Source organism: Gavia stellata, chromosome 31, assembly GCF_030936135.1.
Source record: "Gavia stellata isolate bGavSte3 chromosome 31, bGavSte3.hap2, whole genome shotgun sequence".
NCBI classification, from domain to species: Eukaryota; Metazoa; Chordata; class Aves; order Gaviiformes; family Gaviidae; genus Gavia; species Gavia stellata.
The window spans coordinates 5,707,845-5,731,313 of NC_082624.1; the positions used below are offsets into that span (position 1 = coordinate 5,707,845).

Here is a 23,469-nt window from a genome sequence, read left to right on the forward strand (position 1 = left end):
GCATTTTTTTAAGATAAGATTTAAGTGTTTCTCTGAAACCTTAATGGGAACAGATTCAAATTTATTGCCCTCAGGTGTCACTTTATCAGTCTTGCAACTCCATACCCGTTGCTGGGTTTTGTTATGATGTGCATTTGGAGAGGAGCTGCTCTCGCTGCTGGAACATGCTGTGACCTGCAGCTGCCACTGGCTTGTCTGGCTTGCTAAACTAATATTTTCAGATAGAAATGGCACTATTACATTGTTGTGTTGCTGACAGCATTGTGCAGCAGTTCAGATCCACGTGTCCTCAGAGCCCTTCTGCTCTCTGGTCACCACGCATCGCAGCAACCTCCACCTTCATTTTCTGGGGGAGGCAGCAGAAAAGTTGGTTTTAAGAAAACTTAACGTGTTAATGTTAATTTGTCCGAAGCGGGTTACTTCAGGGTGGACTAAAAAACCCAGGACAGACTTGCTGGGTGGTGGTTGCAACGATTAAGTTTATGCAGTCAGCGCTGAAGCTTGTTCTCCTGTTCTGCCCTAACCAAAATGTTTGTAATTATTGCTGGAGCATCGCTTTGCAACTGAGAGAGTTGTATTGATGTAACCCTTGGCGAATAGGTTTCATCGGAAAAGGAGCTCTATACATGGGATGGGTTTTACCCCTCTTACTCTCCTGAAATAACTCTTCTACAGCTACAACACCTGCTTTAGCTACCTTTAAAGTACTGAAAACGGTAGGGCTTTCTGGTGGCTTCCCAGCCCTGCCGCGTGCTCGTCCTGGCAGGCGGCTGCCTGCGTGGCTTGGACGTGCCCAGCCGCTGGGCTGGCGGCGGGCAGGGGCTGAGGGCTGCTGTTTGCAAAACAGCCATGAGATCTGGCACTTGCTCTGCGCCCGCTCCTTTTACCGGGCAGCGTCCCGCTGCGTTACCCGCGGGTGGAGAATCAGTGGGGGACGTGGTGCCGGTGACCCCGGCTGACCTGGGCAGCAGTGCTGTCCTGGGTCCCCCTCGGAAGTCCCCCCGCCGTGGTGCCATCCCGAGCTAAGGGCTGCACGTCCAGATGGCTCTCTGGGGAGAAACAAGCTGATTTCAGCCTTGCTGCCTTTTTTTTGCTGTGAGTTTCTGACCTGCAGTGGCCCAGATGTGAACGGGAGCTGTGTGGTGTTGGGGTTTTATATTGGTGCAAAAGTGACTGCATGGGTTTTTTTGGAGCAATGTCACCTATTGCAAGCAATGCTTTTAAATTCTGTTCCTTCCCACCCCCTTAGTAGAGGGTAACAAGTGTTTAAGTGTTAAGTATTTTGTACATGCCTGCGACAGCTTTGCATCAGTATCTGCGTGCTTATGTAGATCTGGGGGCAGCATCAAAGCGCCAGGTGCCTCTGACAGCGATTCATAGCCGATAATTCGGAGAGAGGGAGAGCACCCTGCGAAGCACCGGCCAGGTGCGAGAGGGGGTCCGGGAGGGTCAGGGCTCCTGCTGGCTTCCCGCTGCGGGGCCCTGGGGCCACGGGCACACCAGCGCAGTCGCTGGGGGCAGAGCGAGATGCTACCAAAGCAGTGAACGCGTGATGCAGTGACGTGGCAATCGTGTGCATCTGCTCTGGTGCAACTCGTCCCAAGCCCGTGCCTTGAACTCCTCTCTCCCTGGTGTGGGACCGCACGATCTCGGCATCCCCTGCTCCGGTCCTTCGCAGTCCACCTCCCTCCCTTACACCCCCAGCCAGTGCTGCACCCTTCAGCTGGGTGTTTCTGGACCCGTCTCCCGCGTGCATTCGTGTTTCTAGTGCTCCAAGCTTGCCTAAGCCATGTAAGGAGCAGCTCAGCGTTTCCAGGGCAGATCCCTGCTTGTCCAGGGTTTGTTCCTCGCCCGGCACTCGCACTAACGGGCTGAGGAGCTGCTTTTGCGAGCTCCGTCTGCTGTGTGGCTGCCCTTGCACGCACGGCGGGAGGGGAGGCAGCTGTGGGTGGCTGCCTCGCACAGCTGGGATGCTCCGGGGAGGTCCGAGGGACAAGTGTTGGCTTTGTCATTGCATTTTCTGTCCCTGCCCCTTTTTGTCTCGAGCAGAGCAGTGTGCCCAGCGTGCCTGCGTCCTGCTCCGTGTCCCGGTCACGGGACAAACAATACTTGCCCGACCCAGCTAGTGCCTTAATCCACCGTTTGTACAAATATTACCCTGGGCCTTTGATAAGCCCTTTGGTCTGTTTGCTCTCACTCTTTCCTCATGCGTCCAAAGTAAACCGTGCCTATCTTCCCTCCCTGACCGCGTGCTGCTCCTCCCGAGGCGCGGGCACCAGCTCGCACACAGGCGGGAGGTGGCTGCGACTCGCTGACATCGCCGGCAGCCCCTGCGTGTACAGCGCAGTGCAGCGGATGCTGCTCTTGTGTTCGGGAGGGAGTGTGCGAGCTGCAGGGTCTGGCCCCACACACGGCGGAGGGAAGCTGGGAGGCAGGCGAGGCCGCAGGTCCCCATCCTGATCCCAGCTGGGCTGCGGCTGCCCGAGCAGTCGCTGCTTGCATCCAGGTCTTGCAGCATTGGTAGGCAGCACTCCCACTACAGCCAGGGCACTTTTCCTGCCAGAAAACCTTCCCTGTATCGGGAAGGCTCCGTCCTTCCTGTGCCAATGTGTAAGGATGCTAAAGCCAAGCCAGTCCTTCCAAAAGCAGGGACTCTGCCAGCTCCCCAACACATTTGGGAGGACGACGAGATGCTCCGCTGCCTCAGCACTCGCTGTAGGCTTTCTGCTCTGCAGCAAAGCTCCCACTGAGAACCTGGTGCAAAAACGAGTCCCTTCTGTCCGCGCAAGGCTCGCAAGAGCATCTCTGAGTGGGAAGACAAGAGCAGGGTCTGGCCGCGTGTGCCAGCCGGACCACTCCCTGCCCATGCAGCAGGAGTTGGGCAAAAGCCTCCGTGTCCCTTTCCCGCTGTCCCACTCACTGGTACAGCATCCCTGCCCCAGCAGCATCTGGCCCGGGGATGCCGAAGGGTCCCGCCGGTCCCTGGAAAGGTGCTGAGCACCGGGCAGGACCCCTGTGGCAAGCAGGGGCTGGGGGCTGGAGCTGTCCCCCCGCTTTATTGTCCTGTGTGTCTGGGCAGCTGATGTGTATTGGGGCAGGAGAAGGGCCGGGCAGCGGAGCGCTCCCTGCTCAGAGATCAGGTCTCCGCTCACGGCCCAAGCCTTGCAAAGCCGGGCTCGCCAGCAGATACCTTTCTAAGCACGGCGGTGCAGCTTTATTGTCGCCGTCCGCACTTTGATGTTTTCCTTACAGCCCTGGAATCTCAGCCTTTATTTTTCCACCCTGCTCATCCCAGGAAGGGCTGCCTGCCTCCCCCTGCCCCAGGACAACTTTTGAACCCGCTGCTCGATTTCAGACAGGCTTGATGGAGGGGCAGAGATCGCAAAGATACAGCTTCCAGCAAGGCGGGTGGACACAGGGGGCTGGGGAGGGCGAGGGGGGTCCCTGGGGGGGCGAGGAGCTGGTGAGCGTGGGAGAGTGAAACCTCCTGGCTTCACTGCTGGCCTGACAACAGGTTTTGAGGGGGAGTAGCAAACCTGGGGAGGAAGAGGCAAAAAAAAAAGTCATTTTATTTCATCAAGAGCCCAGATGGCCGGACTCCTGCGCAGGTCTGCCTCCTGCCAGGGGTTAGCCCCACGCCTCCCTGCCATCCCTTGACAGCTCCTGCAAATGACCCTCTAATGACGGGATGGTCCCAGTGTGAAACGCTGTCGGAATATGTAAGCGGCCCAGGGGAGGGTCTGCTGGGGGGAACCAGACACGTTTTGTTTATCCGCCGGCTGGGATGTGGATTGGGGATAATCAGGCTGGGCTGGGATGTGGAGTCGGGGCTGCTGGTCCCAGGAGGGGAGGGATGGGGATGGTCCCAGGAGGGGAGGGATGGGGATGGCCCCTGTCCCGCATAGCCACCCGGGCCACCCACCGCCAGCGCCTGCGGGCCCACCCGTCCCCTCCGCCGCATGTAGCCGGGGGCCAGCGGTGGGTCCCCACGTGTGAGCTGTGTCCGTGGCCGTGGGAGGGGGCAGCTGTGAGCCTGGGGGAGCCCAGACCCACGGCCAAAGCCGGGGCCTGACCCTCGCTGCCCCAGGAGCGTCCCCTCAGGGCTGGCACCTAGCGGGGCATGGTCATCCCCGGGGGCACTCGAGACCCTGGGCATCGCCTGGGGCTGGAGCTCTCCTGCTCCGGCTCCCAGCCCCATCACCCCTTTGGGTGGGTGATCAAAAGGAGAGCTGCCTGCACCAGCTGCTGTGCAGGGCTTAAAATCACCACTGTTAGAGAACGTGGCCCTTCCCCTTATCTCCAAGGGGTAAATAAAGGTGGAAAATCCCCTTAGCCCTTCTCCTGAAAGGCTGCAGGTGCTTCCCTGCTTGCTCTCGAGCAACCTTCCATCAGGGTGGGAACACCTTCTTCATTATGTCACCCCAATGCCCCTGTTCACGGAGCCATCGAGCATCTTTCGCGCCGTTTGAGGGGACCCCCTTGCTCTAGCAAGTTACGGCAGCAGCCCGCCTGCTCTGGGTGTTACTGCCCAGCGTTGCCGGTTTTGCCGGCAAGCCATATGGCAAAACCGGCAACACCAGGCGGTAATGGAGCTCGGAGCAGGCTGCAGCCCAGTCCCGGGGCAGGGAGAGCCTCTGGGTGCAGCAGATGCACAGAGAGATGGGGGGACTCGCACCCTGAGGGACCATTCAACAGCAAAAATGGGCTATGGAAATCAGCAGAATCTACCAGGCATTTTTAAAATATATAATTTATTGATTAATTATATAACCACGAGCCTTTCACTACCGCTCCATCCAGCGAGTGGTGGAAAAGCTTTGAGCAAAGCCATGGTTTCACAGAGGAAAGCAGCATGTGAGCCAAGATGTTCAGGGCAGGTAGGAGGGCTGGGGGGGCTCAGACCCACCGAGGCCGACCACGGGGCTGCCGTGTTGCCGGGCGCACCTCTCTTGCCTGTGCAAACCCTCTGGCTGCTGGGGAACGGATGATGCTTTGGAAAGGGATGCAGGAGCCCCAGGCCCATCTTTTGCATCTCTCCCTGCGTGGTCCTGGGTGAGGAGTGTATATGATGGAGGTCACTGCCTCCCTGCCTGCTGCCAGCCGGCTCCTCCTGGGTCCGTCCCTCCCGGGGCGCTGCTCAGCCCCGCGGCTCAGGGCAGGAGCAGGCTGAGGTGCCCCCCTGCCTGCTGCTGCCCACGTGGTGCTGCCGGCGGGGGCTCTGGCCACTGGCCTAACACAGTAACTCGGCTTAATTGTAATAGAAATCTGATAGAGTTTTAATAGAAATATAATAGAAGTCTTAAGAGAACCCCGGGGGAGATTGAAAATCCTGATGGTGCAGATGCTCAGCGTGGGCAGACGCCGGGGCCGCAGTGTCCCGCCGAGAGCCCGTAGCTACCAGTGATACCTGTCACGGGCAAACGGAACATCGCCGTAGGTGGTGTGTCATGGCAGGGAGTGATGCTGCCACGGCTCCAGCCCTGCGCCCCGGCTCCTGCCTCTGCGGAGCAGCACCAGCCCTCGGCTGCCCCGGCGCACGTTGGCCTGGCTAAACACAGCCGTCGGGCACCCACCACCCCGGTGCTGCCACCAGCGCCGCAGGGAGGTGTCCGATAGCCTTTCCCGCACGGAGCCTGGGTACGTCCATGCACCGTGGCCATGCAGTGCTGCAGAACTGCTAACGCCCAGGCGTCCCACTCCTCCCTTGGCACAGCCAGAGCTTCGCCAACCCACGGGCATGCAGGATTTAGAGGTGGCAGGGGCTCAGTGATGCCCCGGTCTGCGCATTGGTCATAGGTTGGGCGGCAAGTCCTCGGGGACGCTTTCTGGGCAGAGATGTGCCCCTTCCCAGCAGGGGACGAGCTGGCCTCAGTTGCAGCCGCACTCCTCGATGATCATGTCCTCGTGGTGGCGGACGACGATTTCGCCCTTCTCGTAGTAGAGCATGGAGAGGGGACTCATCCTGACCGGGGAGCAGGAGAGGCAGGGCACCTGGGTGGGCTTGTAGAGCTGCAGCAAACTCTGTGGGGAGACACGGGAAGGGCAAAGCATCACCCCCTGCCACGGGCCGGCAGGGCAGGGGTGCGTGGGGGGAGCGGAAGCAGCAACTCCCTCTTACCTGTATGTAGGCATGGTTGGTGGGCTTGAAGGTCTCATCCACGGGTGACGGACAGTGCCCTTCGCACCGGTAGGCGTTGTACTTTTTGGGGTAGACGATCCAGCTGCCCCAGCCAGTCTGCTCGAAATCCACCATCATGTCCACCCTCCTGCACAAGGACCTGCTTTCCTCCCCCGGGACGGCAGCGGCAGCGTCGCTCACTTTGATCCTTTGCTTCTCCTTCCTGTTCCTGCGGTGCCGGCGGGTCCCCACGCCCTGGGAGCCACTGTCACGCATGACATGCTTGGAGGTCTCCGCCGTCCTGATGAGGCTGTGGTCTCCCGGAGACTTGTCCCTGGAGAAGATGAGCAGCAGGACTCTGTCCGTCGCGTCCTGGGGCAGGGCTGGCTCCCCGTGGCCAGCATCGCTCGAGGTGGGCAAGTGCGTCGTGGCAGTGGCTGGGACGGCCGACCCACTCGCTTCCCACTGCTCACTTCCCGTGGGACTGCGGTGCCCGTGGGCCACGGCTTGGTGGAGCCAGGACCGGAGCAGGCTGGTGACCTCAAAGACTTTCCAGGAGGCCTGGGTGGAAGAGGGGCTGCCAGCCACGGTGCCCAGGAAGAGCTGGTGGGTGCAGGTCCCGCCGCCCTGGCACCTCCGCCGCCGGCTGTGGTAGATGTCCAGGGAGACGTTGCGGGATGGGGAGAGGCCGGGCAGGCGGACGCGGAGCTCGGCCAAACTCACCTCCTGGCTGCTGGAGAGGGAGGACATGTCGAAGGAGAGCGCCCAGCGGGAGCCGTTCTGCAGGGAGCCTGAAACCCAAGGGGCACGGTGAGGGGACCGCCGGCTTTGCCAGGGAGTGCCAGAGCCGGAGGGGACGGCGTGCTGGGGGGCACGGGCCCTGCCGCGGGACCTCGAGGGTCGGGGGAAAGCAGCTGCACCCACCCCGAGCCCCGAGAGGCAGCGAGAGCACCGGACAGTGCCGGTCCCGGGGAGAGGGATGCTCGGGGACCGTGTGAGTCCCAGGACAGGGATGCTCGGGAATGGTGCGGGTCCCGGGGACAGTGCCGGTCCCAGGACGGGGATGCTCGGGAATGGTGCGGGTCCGGGGGACAGTGCCGGTCCCAGGACGGGGATGCTCGGGAATGGTGCGGGTCCGGGGGACAGTGCCGGTCCCAGGACAGGGATGTTCGGGAATGGTGCGGGTCCGGGGGACAGTGCCGGTCCCAGGACAGGGATGTTCGGGAATGGTGCGGGTCCCGGGGACAGTGCCGGTCCCAGGACGGGGATGTTCGGGAATGGTGCGGGTCCGGGGGACAGTGCCGGTCCCAGGACGGGGATGTTCGGGAATGGTGCGGGTCCGGGGGACAGTGCCGGTCCCGGGGACAGTGCCTGTCCCAGGACGGGGATGTTCGGGAATGCTGCGGGTCCCGGGAACAGTACCAGTCCCAGGACGGGGATGCTCGGGAATGCTGCGGGTTCCGGGGACAGTGCCGGTCCCAGGACGGGGATGCTCGGGAATGGTGCGGGTCCCGGGGACAGTGCCGGTCCCAGGACGGGGATGCTCGGGAATGGTGCGGGTCCCGGGGACAGTGCCGGTCCCAGGACGGGGATGCTCGGGAATGCTGCGGGTCCCGGGGACAGTGCCGGTCCCAGGACGGGGATGCTCGGGAATGGTGCGGGTCCGGGGGACAGTGCCGGTCCCAGGACGGGGATGCTCGGGAATGGTGCGGGTCCCGGGGACAGTGCCGGTCCCAGGACGGGGATGCTCGGGAATGGTGCGGGTCCCGGGGACAGTGCCGGTCCCAGGACGGGGATGCTCGGGAATGGTGCGGGTCCGGGGGACAGTGCCGGTCCCAGGACGGGGATGCTCGGGAATGGTGCGGGTCCCGGGGACAGTGCCGGGCCCAGGACAGGGGTGCCCGGGGCCGCGGCCCCACTCACCGTGCGGGGAGAGGCTGAGGGCAGCGGCGGCGGAGGCGCGGAGCGGGGCGGGCGGGGCGCGGAGCAGCTGCAGCATCAGCGGGGGGCAGCGCGGCGGGGCGCGGGGCGCGGCGCGGGTGGGTGCGTGAGTCGGTGCCCGGGCGGGTGCGTGGGTCAGTGCGCGGGTGGGTGCGCAGCCCAGGCGGAGCAGGGCGAGGGCGCAGAGCGCCAGCGCGGAGCGCAGCGGGGCCCGCATGGCTGCAGGGGCCGCCCGCAGCCGCCCTATTTGTACGGCGGCCCCGAGCGCCGCCCCGGGCGGCCCCGGCAGCCCCCTCCCCGCGGCCCCGGCCCCCTCCCGCCCGCCCTCCCCTCTTCTCCCCGTCCCTCTTCCCATCCCTCCGTCCCCGGCTCCCTCCCTCCCTCCGTCCCTATCTCCATCGTCCCTCCCCTCCACCCCCCATCTGCCCCCCATCCCTCCCCATTTCCACCTCCCCCGTTCCTCCCCCCTCCCTCCCTCTCCCCATCTTTCTCTCCCTGCCTCCAGCCCTCCCCATCCCTGCCTCATCTCTCCATCTCCCCATCCCTTCTCCTCCCCGTCCCTCTCTCCACCCGTCCCTCCCGGGCCATTCCCCACCACCAGCTCGCTCCGGCCCTGCCCTGCCGGGGGGGACAGCCACCCCCTCGCTCTGCGGGGACACCGCTGGCCCCAGCACCCTGCACTGCCCGGCACCTGGGACCCCTGCGGACGGGTGCCCCCCGCACCCCCCCCCGCAATCCGGTCCTGCTCCTTGGAGGCGGCACCGCGGCCCGGGGCACCCGTGGGCATCGTCCCCGTCACGCCCCCGGCCCCGTCCAGGCAGGGGCTCTGCCCCCCCCGTGGTTTCCCCTTCTCCCAGCGCCATCCGGAGCAGGACCAGGGGAGAGGGTGCTGAGCACCCGCCGCCCCTCCCCGGGGGGGGCACAGGACAGGACCACGGGGCTGGGACCGCTGCGGGCGCGGGGGAGGGCCCGAGGACCAGCCCCGGGGGGACGGGTGCGGCTGGGCCGGGGGTGCTGCCGGGCCGGGCAGAGGGATGCGGCGGGTGACCCCCCCTGCCAGGAGCCTTTGCCGCTGCAGCGCGGGCGGCCGTGGGGACAGACGGCCGCGCGTTAGCCCCCGGCACAGCCGCGCCCGGCCCCCGGCGGCGTGAGGAGCCGAGCGGGGGGTCCCCCGCCTCCGCCGGCCCCGCAGCGGGAGGGTTCCGCAGGGCGGCGGCTGGCGGGGCCCCGCTCCTCCTCCCGGGGGCAGCCGCGCCCACCCTTCACGGCCCCCCCCGCCGTGTCCTTCCCGGCGGCCGCCGGCAGGTGGCGCCGCTCCGCCGCCCGCCGTCCCGCGGTGGGGCCCGCCAGCGCCATTGCCCTTTAAAGCGGGGAGTCTCGCGAGAGCGGCGCGCGGCGCCTTCTCGCGAGCGTGGGGCGGTGGGTGAAAATGGCGGCGGCGGCGGCGGCGCCGGCGGCCTCAGCCGCGGCCGGGATCGTTGCTCCTGCGCCCGAGGGTGCGGAGCCCGCCCCGGACCCTCCCGCCGCGGAGCCTCCGGCTCCGCCCGAGCCGGGCGCTACCGACGCCGAGACCGGGTATGCCCCTCCCTGCCCGCGGGTCCGGCCCGCCGGCCCAGGCCCCCCGCGCCCCCCGGGCCTGGAAACCGTGAGGGTCATGGGGGCCCTTTCCCCCGTTACCCTGGAAACCGTGAGGGTCCCGCGGGGGGTCCCCTCCCCCGGGAAGCCGTGGGGTTATGGGCGGCCCGTCTACCCCAGGGTCCCCGGCCCGTGCTGCCCGGGAGGGCCCGGTCCGTGCCAGGCCGCCCCGGTCGACGCCGAGCCCCGGGCCCCGCCGCGGTTACACCGGGACCGAGATGGGGGCCCCTCTCAGGACCGCATTTCTGCTCTCGCAGGGGGGATGCCGCCCTGGTCGATGTCACCACAGCTCTGGAGACAGAGTCCGCCAACGGAAAGGACCCCCTGGTAGGTGGCTGCGGGCAGCTGGGGCTCGCGGGGAGAGGGGCCCGGTCCGCGGGGCTGAGCTCTGCCGAGCTGGGACAGGTAGCGAATGTGAGACTGCCCAAAGCGGAACGTGCGGCCTCTTGGTGAGGACGCTGCCTGGCCGCCCTTGCCGTCTGATGCCACAGTTTGTCCCTGCGGCAGAGCTCTCGCGGTGGAGTCCGTGCAGGTCTGCGAGAGCTGCGGATCCTGGACTTGGAAATTGTCCTTCCCTCTTGTGGGTCATTGCAGGCTGAGGTTGAGGCTTATCCTTGGGATATCTGTTCACCAGACCGCTAGCACTCTCCCTTCTCCCACTCAGATGGCTTTTTTCCCTCACCACCAGCACGTTTTCCCAAAGGATTCTTATTGGGTAGCGATCTAGTGTCTTTGCGCAGATGACAGAGGAGATGCAAAAGTGTAAGATAGCCACAGGTTGTATGTGGCGTAGGAAAAGGGGAAGTGTAGGAATTTTTTCAGAAAACGTTTTTATTTAATAAATAGATATCTGGTAATGCCTGACGTGTTAGGACTCATAAGCATTCTCAGTTTTCCGGGATTACTAGGTCAGGGGTAAGACAAAGACGTAGAAGGTGGGAAGGTTAGTTATTCAAAAAATAAAGTCTGGCCATGTTCCTGTGGTTCAGACAAGCAGCACTTGCCATCCTGCTAGCTCCAGTTTTAGCTCTTTAAAGAATTATTTTGGAAATTAAATCCTCACCTATCTGATTAGTTCTAACTAACTGAATCTACGAAATAGTTCCAGCTCACTCAGTGCATGGCTGTGTATTAGGGGGAAAAAGCTGATTCCCTCTAAATTCTCCTGTCTTGACAGGTTACTACACAAAACTTCTTTCCTGTCTGATTCAGTCAATCTTTAAGCCGGTCCAAGTTTGCTGATCTGCTCTGGTTGTAGGAAGCTGCCGGGGACAATTCTGAGGTCTTGGATGCTCAGGCAGGCTCCGTGGATGAAGAGAACGGGCGGCAGCTTGGAGAGATAGAGCTGCAGTGTGGAATTTGCACAAAGTGGTTCACAGCAGACACATTTGGCATTGATACCACGTATGTACGCTCTGCTTAATGCTGGGCACGAAACTTTGGTTGGCGAAAATAGAGGTATTTAGAGGGTAAATTCCCAAGGACCAGGACCCTGCCCGGGTTCCTGAGGCTTGGAAAACAATGTGTTATGTAAATAAGAAAAGTTTTACCCAACAGAGCAGGAAGTGTTTATGTTTGTACATTTCAGCTTTAAAAAAATCATTGTCCAGACCTCAGGACAGTCAGAGCCAAGTCACTTGGACTTAGTGCCTTAGAGGCCTGTAAGCGTTATTTGAAAAGCCGAGGGGGCTTCAACAGACATTTCCAATTGGCGTGAACAAAAATTAAAATCTTCCTGTAAGGGAAAAGTAAATTCAGCTTTCTTTCTAGAATCTATGTGGGACTGACCTTAGACTTATTACAAACTTAACTTTTTCTGGTTGTATTTTGTCCCTAAAAATTACTCTAGACTTCCAGTTAAAATTAATTAACTTGGAGCTCCTTGTCCAGAGCTTCTGGGTTGTTGTCTCTTATTTTGCTGAATGAATTTGAGGACTTCTCTAAAACAAGAAGATGACACTTAGCTTGCTTACGTTTTTCTCAAGAGTTTTGTGGCTTTTCTTGATGCCCATGATAAACCTAACTTGATGAAAATATCATTGAACCTGTAAGATGTTTCTGGTTTTGGAGGGAGAGAGAATAATTAATTTGTTAACCTGGAATAATAAATTTCTTTACCCGATGTTGTAAAGAATAATTAATTTCTTAACCTGATACACTAAGTAAGGCGCACACCAGAACTTACAAGTCAGCGTGCTCTTTTCCAGATCATGTCTGCCTTTCATGACCAACTACAGTTTCCATTGCAACGTTTGTCATCACAGTGGGAACACGTATTTCTTAAGAAAACAAGCAAGTAAGTGTAAAAGCACGTTCGTTGAAATTCTGTGCAAGATAATCCCAGAGGCTTCATTTTATCTAAAGTCAGTGGGAAGGTTGTGGTGAAACTCTTCAAAAATGACCAAAAAATCCCATATTAGCAACAAGCATGTGTGGCTTTTTCTAAAAATGTTTTGCTGCTAACTTACTAAGATGGTGAAAATCTTCTCTTTAGTGAGGGGTGCTGAGTTAGGCCAGCACTTGTGAGGGTTGTACTGTTATTCAGGATAGCACGGATGCTGTGTGGTTAGTAATCGCTGTGTGCATGGGTGTGTGTTTGATCTTCCCCATGAAGTGTAATTCTACTTCTGGTATGTTTTTGTTTTTAAGATCTCAAGGAAATGTGCCTTAGTGCTCTGGCCAACTTAACGTGGCAGTCAAGGACACAAGATGAGCACCCAAAAACTATGTTCTCAAAAGATAAGGTAAGGCTGTTATAAAAATCATGACGGATTTACGTAAGCTATGATTTCAGTGAAGAGCAAGTTCAAACCAATATTGGCAGCGAGACCTTCAGACCCACGCTGTTAAGACTCAATTTTATTTTATATTTTTACAGGATATTATCCCATTTATTGATAAATACTGGGAGTGTATGACAACACGACAGAGACCTGGGAAAATGACTTGGCCTAATAATATTGTCAAAACTATGGTAAGTATTTGGAGTTAAATTTGTGGAGGATTTTCTGCGAATGGTACAGTTGTCTGACATTCGTGTTTGCTGAGGTCTGGACTTAGAGCTGAACAGTGAAGATTCTAATGCTGCTTATGGAGTTGATATGCATACTCCATATTAATAGTAAATACTATGATTTAAACACTTGTTAATGAACTTGACATGATCTTACCCTGTGTAACTTAAACTCTTCCTCTATTTTAGTGTAAAGAAAGAGATGTATTCTTGGTGAAAGAGCATCCGGACCCAGGGAGTAAAGACCCAGAAGAAGATTACCCCAAGTTTGGACTTCTAGACCAAGTACGTAATTAGAGATGGAAGGAAACTGTGCCGCTGGGAGGAAGGAGAGGGAGTTCTTTTTGCTGGTGCCTTATGCTCAGTCAAATGAGCAAAACTTCTTAGCCAAGTCATGCTGTGAGCCTGCGTTGTGCCAAGCGATGCGCTGGAGTCCTCCAGCACCTGGAAGTGCCGTGTTCAGGCTTTGAGTGGTAAGTTTGACCGAGTCTGTACATTAATTTTTTTATCTGTTTCAGGATCTTGCCAATATTGGTCCTGCATATGATAACCAGAAGCAGAACAGCGCTGTATCCACAAGCGGAAGCTTAAATGGCAAGTTCTTTAATCAGGCAGTTTTTGAGTATTTGGGACTAAGCTGTATTTTCCCAGTCCTATAGCTGGGCGTCTGTGCAGTTATGTCAGTTGAGATGCTGCAGATAAACCTGTCGTGTGAACTGAGGTTATGCTTATTATGTTCAAAACACGTTCAGCTAGTTTTACCATGCCTTTCTATAGAGAGAGATTAACTTTATCTTCTTGTGAAGGTTCAACTTTTTTCTTCATGGCAGCCAAGTAAATCAAGATGCTTGCCAGAAAGCTGAGCTTGTCAGTTTTCTTCTGTAGTGATTTTAATTTACTTATTTGCATTATTCAGATTTCCTGTTTCCCTCACTCTGAGATTTGAAAGTAGTTGGGGAAAGTATGTATTACCCTTTATAATCATGGGTTGCATTTTATTGTTGTTCTTTTTTTGCGGAATGACAGCCGTGCTAACAACTTTGCCTGGCTTGCTGAGATTACTTATGGTAATCTTCCTGTAGTAATACTACCTGCCAATGAGATTTCTTTGTGTGCAAGGCTACACCGTTCTATATTAAGCACATTCAAATAGTACCTAACGGGAGGTGTTTTGGGCTTTTTGAAACAGGGTCATAGATATGTAAGGCTGCGTTGTCTCCATTTCATGCACTGGTTGTTTTTTCTTTAATTTCTGGAAGACTGACAAATACGTGGTGCCACTTCTGTTCTTACAGGTGGAGCCTCTTTGGGAGGTGAATATTTACCTTTCAGCTTCTAAAACTTAAGTATTATTGTTTGCAAAGCTCTTTTGCTCAATTATCTTAGAAGCTAAAGTCAATTAAAAATCAAAAGCGTGCTCTGATGTGATTGCAGTAATACTTGAATACAAAACAACAATTTCACTTTTTAATCTTTAGCGGTTAGAAGCTTTTGATTATCATATTCTGCCCCACTTGACTGGTTTAAAGTTTTTTGCTTGGGTTTATTTTTAGTTTGTGTGATTTGACCTGATATTGTTGTAGTTTTAAACCTCAATGCCTAAATAAGTGGTCTGAATCCATGAGCTGGTATGATACTGTGATTGCTTAGGTAAATACGTGATGACAAACTGGAGAGCCTAAATGTTTATCTGCACTAAAACTAGCAAGTGCAGTTGAGATCACGTCATGTTTGTGCAGAATATGGTATTCCTTCAATGGTTTGAATCCCTTACACTGTAAGGGGAATGCTGATAATTTAAAAGCTGACTATATTTTTAGTTACAACACAGTATGCAGTTCACAAAGGTGTTTATCTACAGTATGTAAAAATTCTGTAGTTTTCCTTGTAAATCAACAGTGATCTTTTTCGAAATAGTGTGATACAATTTAATGTATTAAAGTGTTATACTGGTATTAGTTTGATTACATTTGACATACGGCTTTTCCTATACTATAGTTTTATTTATGAGTAAAAATTGGGTGCTGTAATACGAAATGATAGGCTGTTCAATCATAGTACTGATTTTGGTAATACTGAAGAGAAACACCTCAACTGCTTTTCATTTTTCCTCAACTTAGGTGTATTTTATTTTGTAGATGGAAGTTGAATGTTAAGTGCTTATTGCTGTCACAGTGTTTCTCCAGCATAGTGTGTCACTGGGATGATGACTTTGCTTAAGATCAGACAGCGTGTGCTGTAGGCTGTTTTCTGCTACTTTTGCAGAAGTAAATTTGAACTGTGACTGGAATCTCCATGAAAGCCAGTAATAATGCTTTTGAACCAGATCCCAATGCTGCTGTCTGTAGATCTTTTGATGACAGAAAAGGTTCTTAATTCTCACCTTAAAAGCTTGAGTTGAGCTCATTTTGTTGATAAATCTCACTTAGCTTCCACTCTTAATTAAGACATTTCAAAAGTTGACTAGAAGCTACATAAGTTCTGAATTTTGTTATGCTCATTTTCAATAAAGTCAGTTTTCAAATAGAACTGTGGAAGAAGGTACTTGAGCTCATGAACTGATTTTAATTTGGCTGCTCCTAACCCTTTCTGTTTATGGAGATTCCATCCTCATGGGCTTTCTCTAATCATCAGCTGCTTAACATCCTGTGGTTTCTATGTCAAGGGGGAATTGCTGCAGGAGGCAGTGGGAAGGGACGGGGAGCGAAGCGCAAGCAGCAAGACGGAGGGACCACGGGAACAGCCAAGAAAACCAGAAGGTAAGTGGAAAGATGATGTGCTGGCAACAATGATAAGCATCTCTAGCGAGGTGTTTACGTAGTCGGAGAGATAGCTTTACTTTTGATGCCTTAAGCTACCTCCCACCTGTCTTTGCCCTTGGTAGGTTTATGAGCAATCGTGCTATAACCCTGTGATATTATTGATAGGTTGCTTGCTAGAAATTATTTGAAATAGATGAGTATACACTCATTTTGTAGATGAGTAATGCTCATTTCGCACAGACTCTTGGAAGCAAAGCAGCGTGCAGGCCGCAAGCGCTGCAGGTACAGCTCTGGAAGAGATTGTCATGGGTTGACTTGTGACTGAACAATAGCCACCATGAGATGCCAACCTGTAGTTTTTGTGTTTCACAGTGACCCATTGTTTTCTGCTCAGCGCTTACCACCCCACGGTTACCCTTTGGAACACCCCTTTAATAAAGATGGATATCGTTACATCTTGGCTGAGCCTGACCCCCACGCACCTGACCCAGAAAAATTGGAGCTAGACTGTTGGGCAGGAAAGCCTATTCCTGGGGACCTCTACAGAGCCTGCCTGTATGAACGAGTCCTCCTAGCACTGCACGACCGAGGTACAAAGCTTGCTAACCGTATGCAAGTTGTATAGCCAGCTCTTCTCATGAGGGGCCATCTTCTGTAATCTCATGTTACTGGTTATTAAAGTTTCAGACATAATTGCTTTAAGAGGTGCAAATGTTAAATCCACTTCTGCATGTTCGCTTGCCTTTTGACATTTCCGCGCATTAGAAATCACAAATGAACTGCTCGTATCATCTTCTCTTATCTACTGCAGCTCCTCAGTTAAAGATTTCTGATGACAGACTGACTGTTATCGGAGAGAAGGGCTATTCAATGGTACGAGCCTCACATGGAGTGCGGAAAGGAGCGTGGTACTTTGAAATATCCATGGATGAGATGCCTCCAGACACAGCTGCCAGATTAGGCTGGTCACAGCCCCTAGGTAAATAATTTTACCAAATATTTCTTAGCAGTGGATTCCAGCTGGTTCCTATATTTCTTTCCCCAGTAATTTAGACCTAAGGAGGGTAAGTCATGGTCAGCTTGCCTGCTTCTTCACTGCTTTTCTTAAGGGAAAACTCTTTCTGCAGGTGATCTGAACTGTGCAGAACTGCAGTAGGGGTGGATCCTTTATGCTGTTACATGCTTGGCCTTGCTTAACACTAGACAAGGCATTTGTACTAATGGCAGTCATATTTGTTAACTGAATGTAATTACTGTTCCAAAGCTTGGAGTGGGACACAGAGAGGTGCTCCTGCTGCACTGCAGATGTTCACGAAGAAATGTTCGTTTCCGCAGGGAACCTCCAGGCGCCTCTGGGATACGACAAGTTCAGTTACTCGTGGCGCAGCAAAAAGGGAACAAAGTTTCACCAGTCGATAGGGAAACACTATTCGTCTGGCTATGGACAGGGTGATATACTGGGATTCTACATCAGTCTTCCCGAAGATACTGAGACTGCCAAATCGCTGCCTGACACTTACAAAGATAAGGTAAGGTGTGGAGTTTGCTATCAGATTAAGTGTTGGCTAGGTGGGTGAGTGTAAAACAGGTTGCTCTATTTTGCCCCCTTTGAGTGCATCCTTTCCATCCTACCTCTGGGTAACCACTGTGGCTCATAGCAGAGGTCCAAAGCATTCATCTCGAAAACAAAATACCCAGAACCACCCAGAGGTTCTGCAAGGGAAGAGTCTGCATGGATTACTGAATGAGATTGCCCACATCTCGTTTCATCTTCTCTTCCCCTCCTGGTTCCCAAATATTTGAGATGTGTGAATCACTCTTCACGGGTACTCTGACACAACAGGCACACCTATCCCAGAGGAGGGCTCCTGCAGGTTGGTTGTTCTTTAATGTGTCACTAAAGGTAACAGTTTGCCTGGCTTACCTCTGAAGTGGTTGTTTTCTAATATTTCAGGCTTTGATCAAATTCAAAAGCTACTTGTACTTTGAAGAGAAGGACTTTGTGGACAAAGCAGAGAAGAGCCTAAAGCAAGCACCCGGAAGCCAGGTAAGTTAAGTGTTGGTCAGTGGAGGATGCAGAGGTTCAGGAAGAATGGAGAGCCTGCTGAGACTGGCTTATTGTATGTGTTAATCGCTTCCATTTGATGAGCACAAAGGGAGGTTGATCATTAGTTCTTCATCAAAAACCAGAATGCTTTAATAAAAGCAACAATAAATGTGAACTTAGCAAACCAGCTGTGCCCTTTGCTTGTGATGTTATTGCTGTCACTTAAGTAATTGTCTGGCATCAAGTAAAGGGGAGTGTAGGTTAAGCTGCCTCTTGAGGATTGCTTTGTAGTTCACAACTAAGGTCATGAAAGTTAGCATCAATGGAAAAAAAAACTCTTCATTTTTCTTTTCAGATCATATTCTTCAAGAATGGTGCCAGCCAAGGAATTGCCTTTAAAGATATCTTTGAAGGAGTTTATTTTCCTGCTATTTCTTTGTACAAAGGCTGCACGGTAAGTAACATATCTTTGAGATGTAATTCCTAAGTCCATCCTAGTTTTAGTAATGCATAGATTGTGGGCACTCTGGGAGTAAGTGTCAAGCAAGTGAAGAGGAAGGATGCAATTATTTTAGTGAAGTGGCTCTGGAACAATGCTGATGTTCACTTGCGTGATGTAACTTTATCAAACAGCTGAAGGAACGCTCTCCTTTCACACCAAGGATTTTTGTTCCTGTGGTCTTGCACAGGGTGCAGGTAGCCTCAGGAGTAGGAGGAGATGAGGACGGAAGACTAAAGAAATTTGCCTGTGTTTTTGGATCTAATGACAAATGTGTCTTCCACAGGTTTCTATAAACTTTGGGCCGTATTTCAAATATCCACCTAGAGATATCACTTACCGTCCGGTAAGTAAGAACTGAAGCTTTTTACCCCCCCACTTTGTGATAGCCTCACAGTATTTAAACAAAAAGTGGTTGAGATTTTGTTGTGGTGGTGGGAGTTGACTTATACCAAGCCTGTATCTGTCCTTCCATCTTTGTACATGGATAGTGTAGCCAAAAAGATAGTATTTAAAAATCTTTAAGGACAGATAGTAGATGCTAAGTTATTTGTTAGCTAAATTTTAACTAAAGAGCCTGTCTTGTCCCTCTTAACAGATTATCAAGTCCCTGTTCTTGCCTGTGTTAGCCTATTTTATCAATAAGAGGGCTGAATTCTTGTTTAAGGAAACACTTGGAAATTCCCCCCCCCTCCCCCCCCGCTAATGTTTTCAGAGGGAAACAGTCCTGGAATGCTGCTGTACAACAGGGCTAGTAGTCACCCTTTGTCCTGAGCCTGTACTTCATGACTTGAGCTATCTGACTTCCACTTCCTTTGCAGATGAGTGACATGGGCTGGGGTGCTGTTGTAGAGCACACGCTGGCAGATGTTCTATATCACGTAGAGACAGAAGTTGATGGAAGACGAAGTCCACCCTGGGAGCCATAACAAAGCAGGTGACGCAGTGTTAACAAAAATGACGCAGTTGGGTATCCAGTCAAGTGGTTTTTATTCTAGAGGAACATGCATCACTTGGAGTGATCAGCCAACAAGCAGACAAGCTGAAGCCAGCACAGCTCTCACTGGCAGGCGTTATGTATATTTGCTACCTGCTGAAGATTCACGCTCTACCACTATGCTGGAGTCTAAGTGAATGCAGTTCTAGTATGTATTGTGCTATTTGTGGGCATCTCTTGGAGTCTTCAGTGACTTTGAAAGTGTAGCTAGCTGAAGAAGCAAGTACTGTGTTGAGGTAACTTCTCATGTGATGTACCTGGGTTGTAACAGTCATTTGTTCAGTGAGAGCAGGCTCTAGGCGGACCTGCCTGCTGTATGTCCACTTGCAGAAGCAACACTGATGCTTCTGCACCTCAACTGTGTTTGGCTAATTGTAAACAACAGCTTCCAGCCAGAAGAATTGTGTTGTAAAGACTACTGCATGTAAGACTGAGATTTGGGCTTCTGTCCAAACTGTATTTTTTTCCCCACAAACTGGAAACCAGTTTAAAAATAAAGGCTTTAACTCTTACTTTTGTGGGGTTTTTTTTGTCTTGTGACTTGTTTACAGGTTATGAATGAGATTTAAACTCAAAGTATCTACTTTAGAGATCTCTCAAGCTGAAGATCTCCTGCTCGCTGCATTGACAAGTTATGCAGGGCCTCCTGCCAAGGATCATCAGTGCAGAGCTTTGCATGAATAAATAATTTGACACTGTCTGTACAGGAAAAATAAATTAGAGCTGCTTCCTGGGGGAAGAAGGGAATAAAATTTTTAGGTGAGTGCTGTGTTTGTGTTCTGGGGGAAGGAGGTGAGTAAAACTTGAGGTTTAGTCAGTCCATGTGCTGGTCCTCCTGCCTTCCCAGTCAGGTGTCCCTAATAACTAATTAGCCAAGGCCTTTAATAGTGATGTATGCTAATTAAAGCTTTATTTAGTTATTTAAACTAATTAGTTAGGGAGGTCACAGGGGCCTGACTGGGCCAGCACATGCTCAGTGGAGCAAACACAGGACTTCTTTTACCTCAAATTTTTGGTCCTGCATTTGCACAATGAGCTTGTGCTGGCCCAGGCGAACCCCTGTGACCTCCCCAATTAGTTTCAATAAATAAAGCTTTATTTATTTATTGAAACTACATAGTAATTAGTGGTGATACTATTAAAGGCCTTGGCTCATGAGCACAGGCTGTAATTAAATGGTGTCTGACTTACCCCGTTACAAGATTCCCTATTTTACCCCCGAACAGAGCGTTACTACACTGCCACGGTCAGCAGTTCATGGCCACCGTCCGGGCCAGGCGCTCCCGGAGGTGGTTGGCAAAGTCAACCTGCGTCTGGGACAGAACCTGGTTGATGATGGTCTTTGGCAGCCAGCCCTGGAGAGGAGCAGACACAGCCCGTGAGTGCAACTTGCCTCGAATGCCAACTCCTGCTTCTACTGTGAAATGTTCACTGCAAAACTTACCTTCAGGTCAATGCTGAGAAGCCATATTAGCTTGGTTTGGGAAGGACTGCCGGGCAGCGGGCGCAGGATCATACACGTGGGACCGTTTTCAGCTCTGTGAGAGGACAGGGGTGCACGCGTTAGAAAGCAACATGTGACTTCTAGACTCAAAAACTATAGCCGTGCTGAAGCGCTTTGTGAATTAGGGTTTCCCTAGCAGTTCCTGCTATCAATCAAACCTGATAACTCTGAGCCCCTACTAAAAGCTAGTGTGTCAATCTGCCTGTCATTACACACCCTGTAAGTGAATGCAAAGGGTGATTACCTTATAAATCCTTCCTGTTCTGGCATAGCTCTGTATTTTGTGGACATGCCGGCCAGGACGCAGGTGGAGCCACGTCTCTTAGAGCACCGGACGCTCACAAAGTCGCGTGGCCCAACAATGTTACCAGGGGTAGCAGCCGCCTTCTCGTGGGTGATCACTGTGTCCTTTCCAATCTTCTGGAGAATCTGGACAGTTTAGAATTAAAACATTAATTTGAAGTATTTACTGCAAACACAGCTAAAAGTTAGCTTTGATTACTGCGTGTTCAAATACATGCTCTTAAAAAAACTTGGTGTTTATAGTGAGAAAAATGGCAAATATCTGCTTCATCCCAGAATGCAGAACATCATTAGTTTTCAATACCTGAAAAGGGAAGGTATTTCGCTTAATGCTTCTCTTCTTCTAGACAAGCTGTGGAATAGCAAAACCCTCTTCCCTGCACATTGGGGTACTGTGCTGTTTCTCCTCCATTAACAGTACAAATTTAACAACAGAACTGGCCTGCTACCTTGCAGTAAAGCGCATCTCCTACAGAATAAGTAGCAGACAAGCTGCTACAGACTCACTTCTGCTGCAGTAGCAATGTGATTCCTGCAGAACAAGCTCTGTCTGCAGTAGGAAGCGGACAAAGTAAAGTCCGGCTTCTCCATTCCCAAAGAACGGGTGGAGAAAGCCCTGTGCCCCTGCTGTGATGGGCAAAGAGATTCTTTGTCCCTTCCAATGCCGCTCAGAGCAGCGCGTGTGTGTGAACCCCTGGGACATGTGCTTCCTACCTTGACTTCTTTGACATTGGGATTCCAGTCTCCCATCTGCTCCATGTTGTCCACCAGCTCACTGTACACCGCGTCCAGGGGCTGGTCCACCACCACCTCGAGTCGGAACACCTTGCCCACATCTGGGAGCACTTTGCTCAGCACTTTGTCTCCATTATCCTGCAGAGAGGAAGGCAGAATTATTATCACAAATATTTACAGGAGAACCGAGTCAGTCTGCTGCAAAGCAGAGCACCTACCACCACTGTCTCTGTCTTCCAGCCGTCCTGGTCCCCGAGGATGCTGAGTGATTTCTGGAGGGCTTCCTCTCCTTGTTTGATGTAAGACATTTCCATCTCACTGAAGGGCTTCTCCTCCAACCTTGAGCCTGCACGGGATCGGACAAAAGCAGGAGTGAGTGTAAGAACACTGCACAGCTGACTAACACATCCTAACGCCAGATGATAAGCTTTACCTACATCAAATACACTTCTCCGTGCCCAGGGGCTGGGGAAGTAAACTCAATTCCCACCGCTTGCCTGCCTTCACCATTTGTTTAGCAAAAGCACAGGCTACCCACGAGCAGGTTTTCCTCCAACCACTCTCCCGAGCCCTGACCCGTGACAGTCACCGCCTGGCAGAAAGGGGCAGACCCCCCCGTCTGCTGGTCACTTACTGAGCAAGGAGCTTCTTCTGCGAACCTGGTTAATCCACGTGCTGGGTCCTGTGCTGTGGCAGGCGAACTTGCTCAGCTCCTGGCTGATGGTGACAGCGGCTTGTCTTCTCAGCCCTGAGAGCAGAGAGCGCATCACTCACCAGCACCAGGCACCATGCTGCAGAGGGTTTGCTATTTCTTTTTTTTTTTTTTTTTTGCAATTTAAACATAGGACATTGAAAAAGTCTCTTTTTGCCACCTTCACTGAAGTCCCTACAGGCACAGAGAGCAGCTGACTGCCATTGCTCTGGGACAGAAGCTGTCCTACACAACCCGGCCTTTGCTCCAGGTCCGACTCGCGCAGCAGGCGGGGAGCAGACAACAGTCGTAAAAATACTGAGGAGCAATCACGCGGGTGCCCAGGAAAGGCCATAGGAAATGGAGTACAAGAATACAAAATCCTCGCCGTGTCACCTATAGCTACGCGCCACGTTCAGCAATGGCACACAGCCATCCCCCTCGGACCCCAGAAATAGGTCTGGGGGCAAAATGGGTTGTGGAGACAGTAAAACGTGAAACCCAGAAAGCAACAGGGCATGGGGTGGGGAGAGCATCCCCAGAGCCCCCAGCCTCCTCCCGCCCTGCGAGCCCTGCCAGCGCTGCCCACCGCAGGCAGCCCGTGGAGAGGGGCTCCCCCAGCCGCACGTCCCGTCCCCCCGACCCCTCACCGGTCATGTTGCGCAGGTGCCGGTAGGAGATGGCGGCGCAGAGCTTGAACGTCGCGGGCAGCATCTCCCTGGTCCAGATGGAGCCGTGGGCTGTGGGCGGGTGTCTCTGTGGTGAGTGCTCCTCTGCTCTGGCCCTCCGGGTGCTCAGCCTTAAATACGCCCGCTGAAGGATGCTGGCTTGTCAGCAGGGAGATAAGAGCCATCACTTACGGCAGGGCCCTGGGGGCCAAGGCCAGACCCGGCTCCTCACGCATCTGCCGGGGGCCGTGGGTCACCGCCGGCGCGTCTGGCGAGCAGATGCACGCACATGGGTGGACGCGTGCTCACACACCACGCTAGCATGATGGACCCCGGCCAGCCCCCATCCGCGGTCCAGCCATGGGGGGCACAGGCAGCTCCCGCAGCGAGACAAGGGCAGGAGACCGAGGCACAGCCTCCCTGCCCAGCTTGTACGGTGCTTTGGGAGCAATCCCTGTGCCAGGGACAAACCCCGCTGCACGTGGACATGGGGTCCACGGCACGGCTGCCCCGGCATGGATCATCAGCCATGGATAACAACGGATAACAATCAATT

The 23,469-nt window shown here is 53.5% G+C and overlaps 3 protein-coding genes across 4 annotated transcripts; 1 reads left to right on the forward strand and 2 right to left on the reverse strand.

Annotated features, from left to right (window-relative positions):
* Positions 1-5,868: 5,868 nt before the first annotated feature.
* Positions 5,869-8,276, reverse strand: NODAL (nodal growth differentiation factor). The gene is made up of 3 exons (XM_059831546.1): positions 8,042-8,276; positions 6,119-6,909; positions 5,869-6,021 (listed from the first exon to the last, which is right to left on the reverse strand). Exons 1-3 carry the CDS (start codon positions 8,274-8,276, stop codon positions 5,869-5,871), a joined length of 1,179 nt encoding a protein of 392 aa, XP_059687529.1.
* A 1,307-nt stretch (positions 8,277-9,583) lies between these two features.
* On the forward strand, positions 9,584-18,957 carry ASH2L (ASH2 like, histone lysine methyltransferase complex subunit). Of its 2 annotated transcripts, XM_059831428.1 has the most exons (17): positions 9,584-9,634; positions 9,952-10,021; positions 10,953-11,098; positions 11,902-11,990; positions 12,344-12,438; positions 12,573-12,668; positions 12,897-12,992; positions 13,226-13,301; positions 14,003-14,020; positions 15,373-15,466; positions 15,842-16,059; positions 16,281-16,448; positions 16,805-16,998; positions 17,424-17,516; positions 17,872-17,970; positions 18,302-18,361; positions 18,837-18,957. In XM_059831428.1, exons 4-17 carry the CDS (start codon positions 11,918-11,920, stop codon positions 18,942-18,944), a joined length of 1,488 nt encoding a protein of 495 aa, XP_059687411.1. In that variant the 5' UTR covers positions 9,584-9,634; positions 9,952-10,021; positions 10,953-11,098; positions 11,902-11,917; the 3' UTR covers positions 18,945-18,957. The 2 variants fall into 2 exon arrangements, with proteins under 2 accessions (XP_059687411.1, XP_059687412.1); XM_059831429.1 differs by lacking the exon at positions 14,003-14,020.
* A 1,281-nt stretch (positions 18,958-20,238) lies between these two features.
* STAR (steroidogenic acute regulatory protein) lies at positions 20,239-23,066 on the reverse strand. The gene is made up of 7 exons (XM_059831534.1): positions 22,896-23,066; positions 22,189-22,302; positions 21,773-21,900; positions 21,534-21,692; positions 20,761-20,945; positions 20,457-20,550; positions 20,239-20,367 (listed from the first exon to the last, which is right to left on the reverse strand). The coding sequence occupies exons 1-7, from the start codon at positions 22,957-22,959 to the stop codon at positions 20,260-20,262; spliced, it is 852 nt and encodes a 283-aa protein (XP_059687517.1). The 5' UTR covers positions 22,960-23,066; the 3' UTR covers positions 20,239-20,259.
* Between the last annotated feature and the right edge of the window lie 403 nt (positions 23,067-23,469).

Bases quoted from the DNA above. Each gene is read 5' to 3' on its own strand.
- NODAL (XM_059831546.1), bottom strand. From the start codon at position 8,276: ATGCGGGCCCCGCTGCGCTCCGCGCTGGCGCTCTGCGCCCTCGCCCTG. The intron at 6,910-8,041 runs GTGAGTGGGGCC...CTTGGGTTTCAG, and splicing joins CCTCAGCCTCTCCCCGCACG to GCTCCCTGCAGAACGGCTCC. The intron at 6,022-6,118 runs GTAAGAGGGAGT...GTCTCCCCACAG, and splicing joins CCAACCATGCCTACATACAG to AGTTTGCTGCAGCTCTACAA.
- ASH2L (XM_059831428.1), top strand. From the start codon at position 11,918: ATGACCAACTACAGTTTCCATTGCAACGTTTGTCATCACAGTGGGAAC. The intron at 11,991-12,343 runs GTAAGTGTAAAA...TTTGTTTTTAAG, and splicing joins TTTCTTAAGAAAACAAGCAA to ATCTCAAGGAAATGTGCCTT. The intron at 16,060-16,280 runs GTACAAAGCTTG...TATCTACTGCAG, and splicing joins CCTAGCACTGCACGACCGAG to CTCCTCAGTTAAAGATTTCT.
- STAR (XM_059831534.1), bottom strand. From the start codon at position 22,959: ATGCTGCCCGCGACGTTCAAGCTCTGCGCCGCCATCTCCTACCGGCAC. The intron at 20,551-20,760 runs GTAATCACCCTT...GTCCTCTCACAG, and splicing joins GAACAGGAAGGATTTATAAG to AGCTGAAAACGGTCCCACGT. The intron at 20,368-20,456 runs GTAAGTTTTGCA...GCTCCTCTCCAG, and splicing joins TTCTCAGCATTGACCTGAAG to GGCTGGCTGCCAAAGACCAT.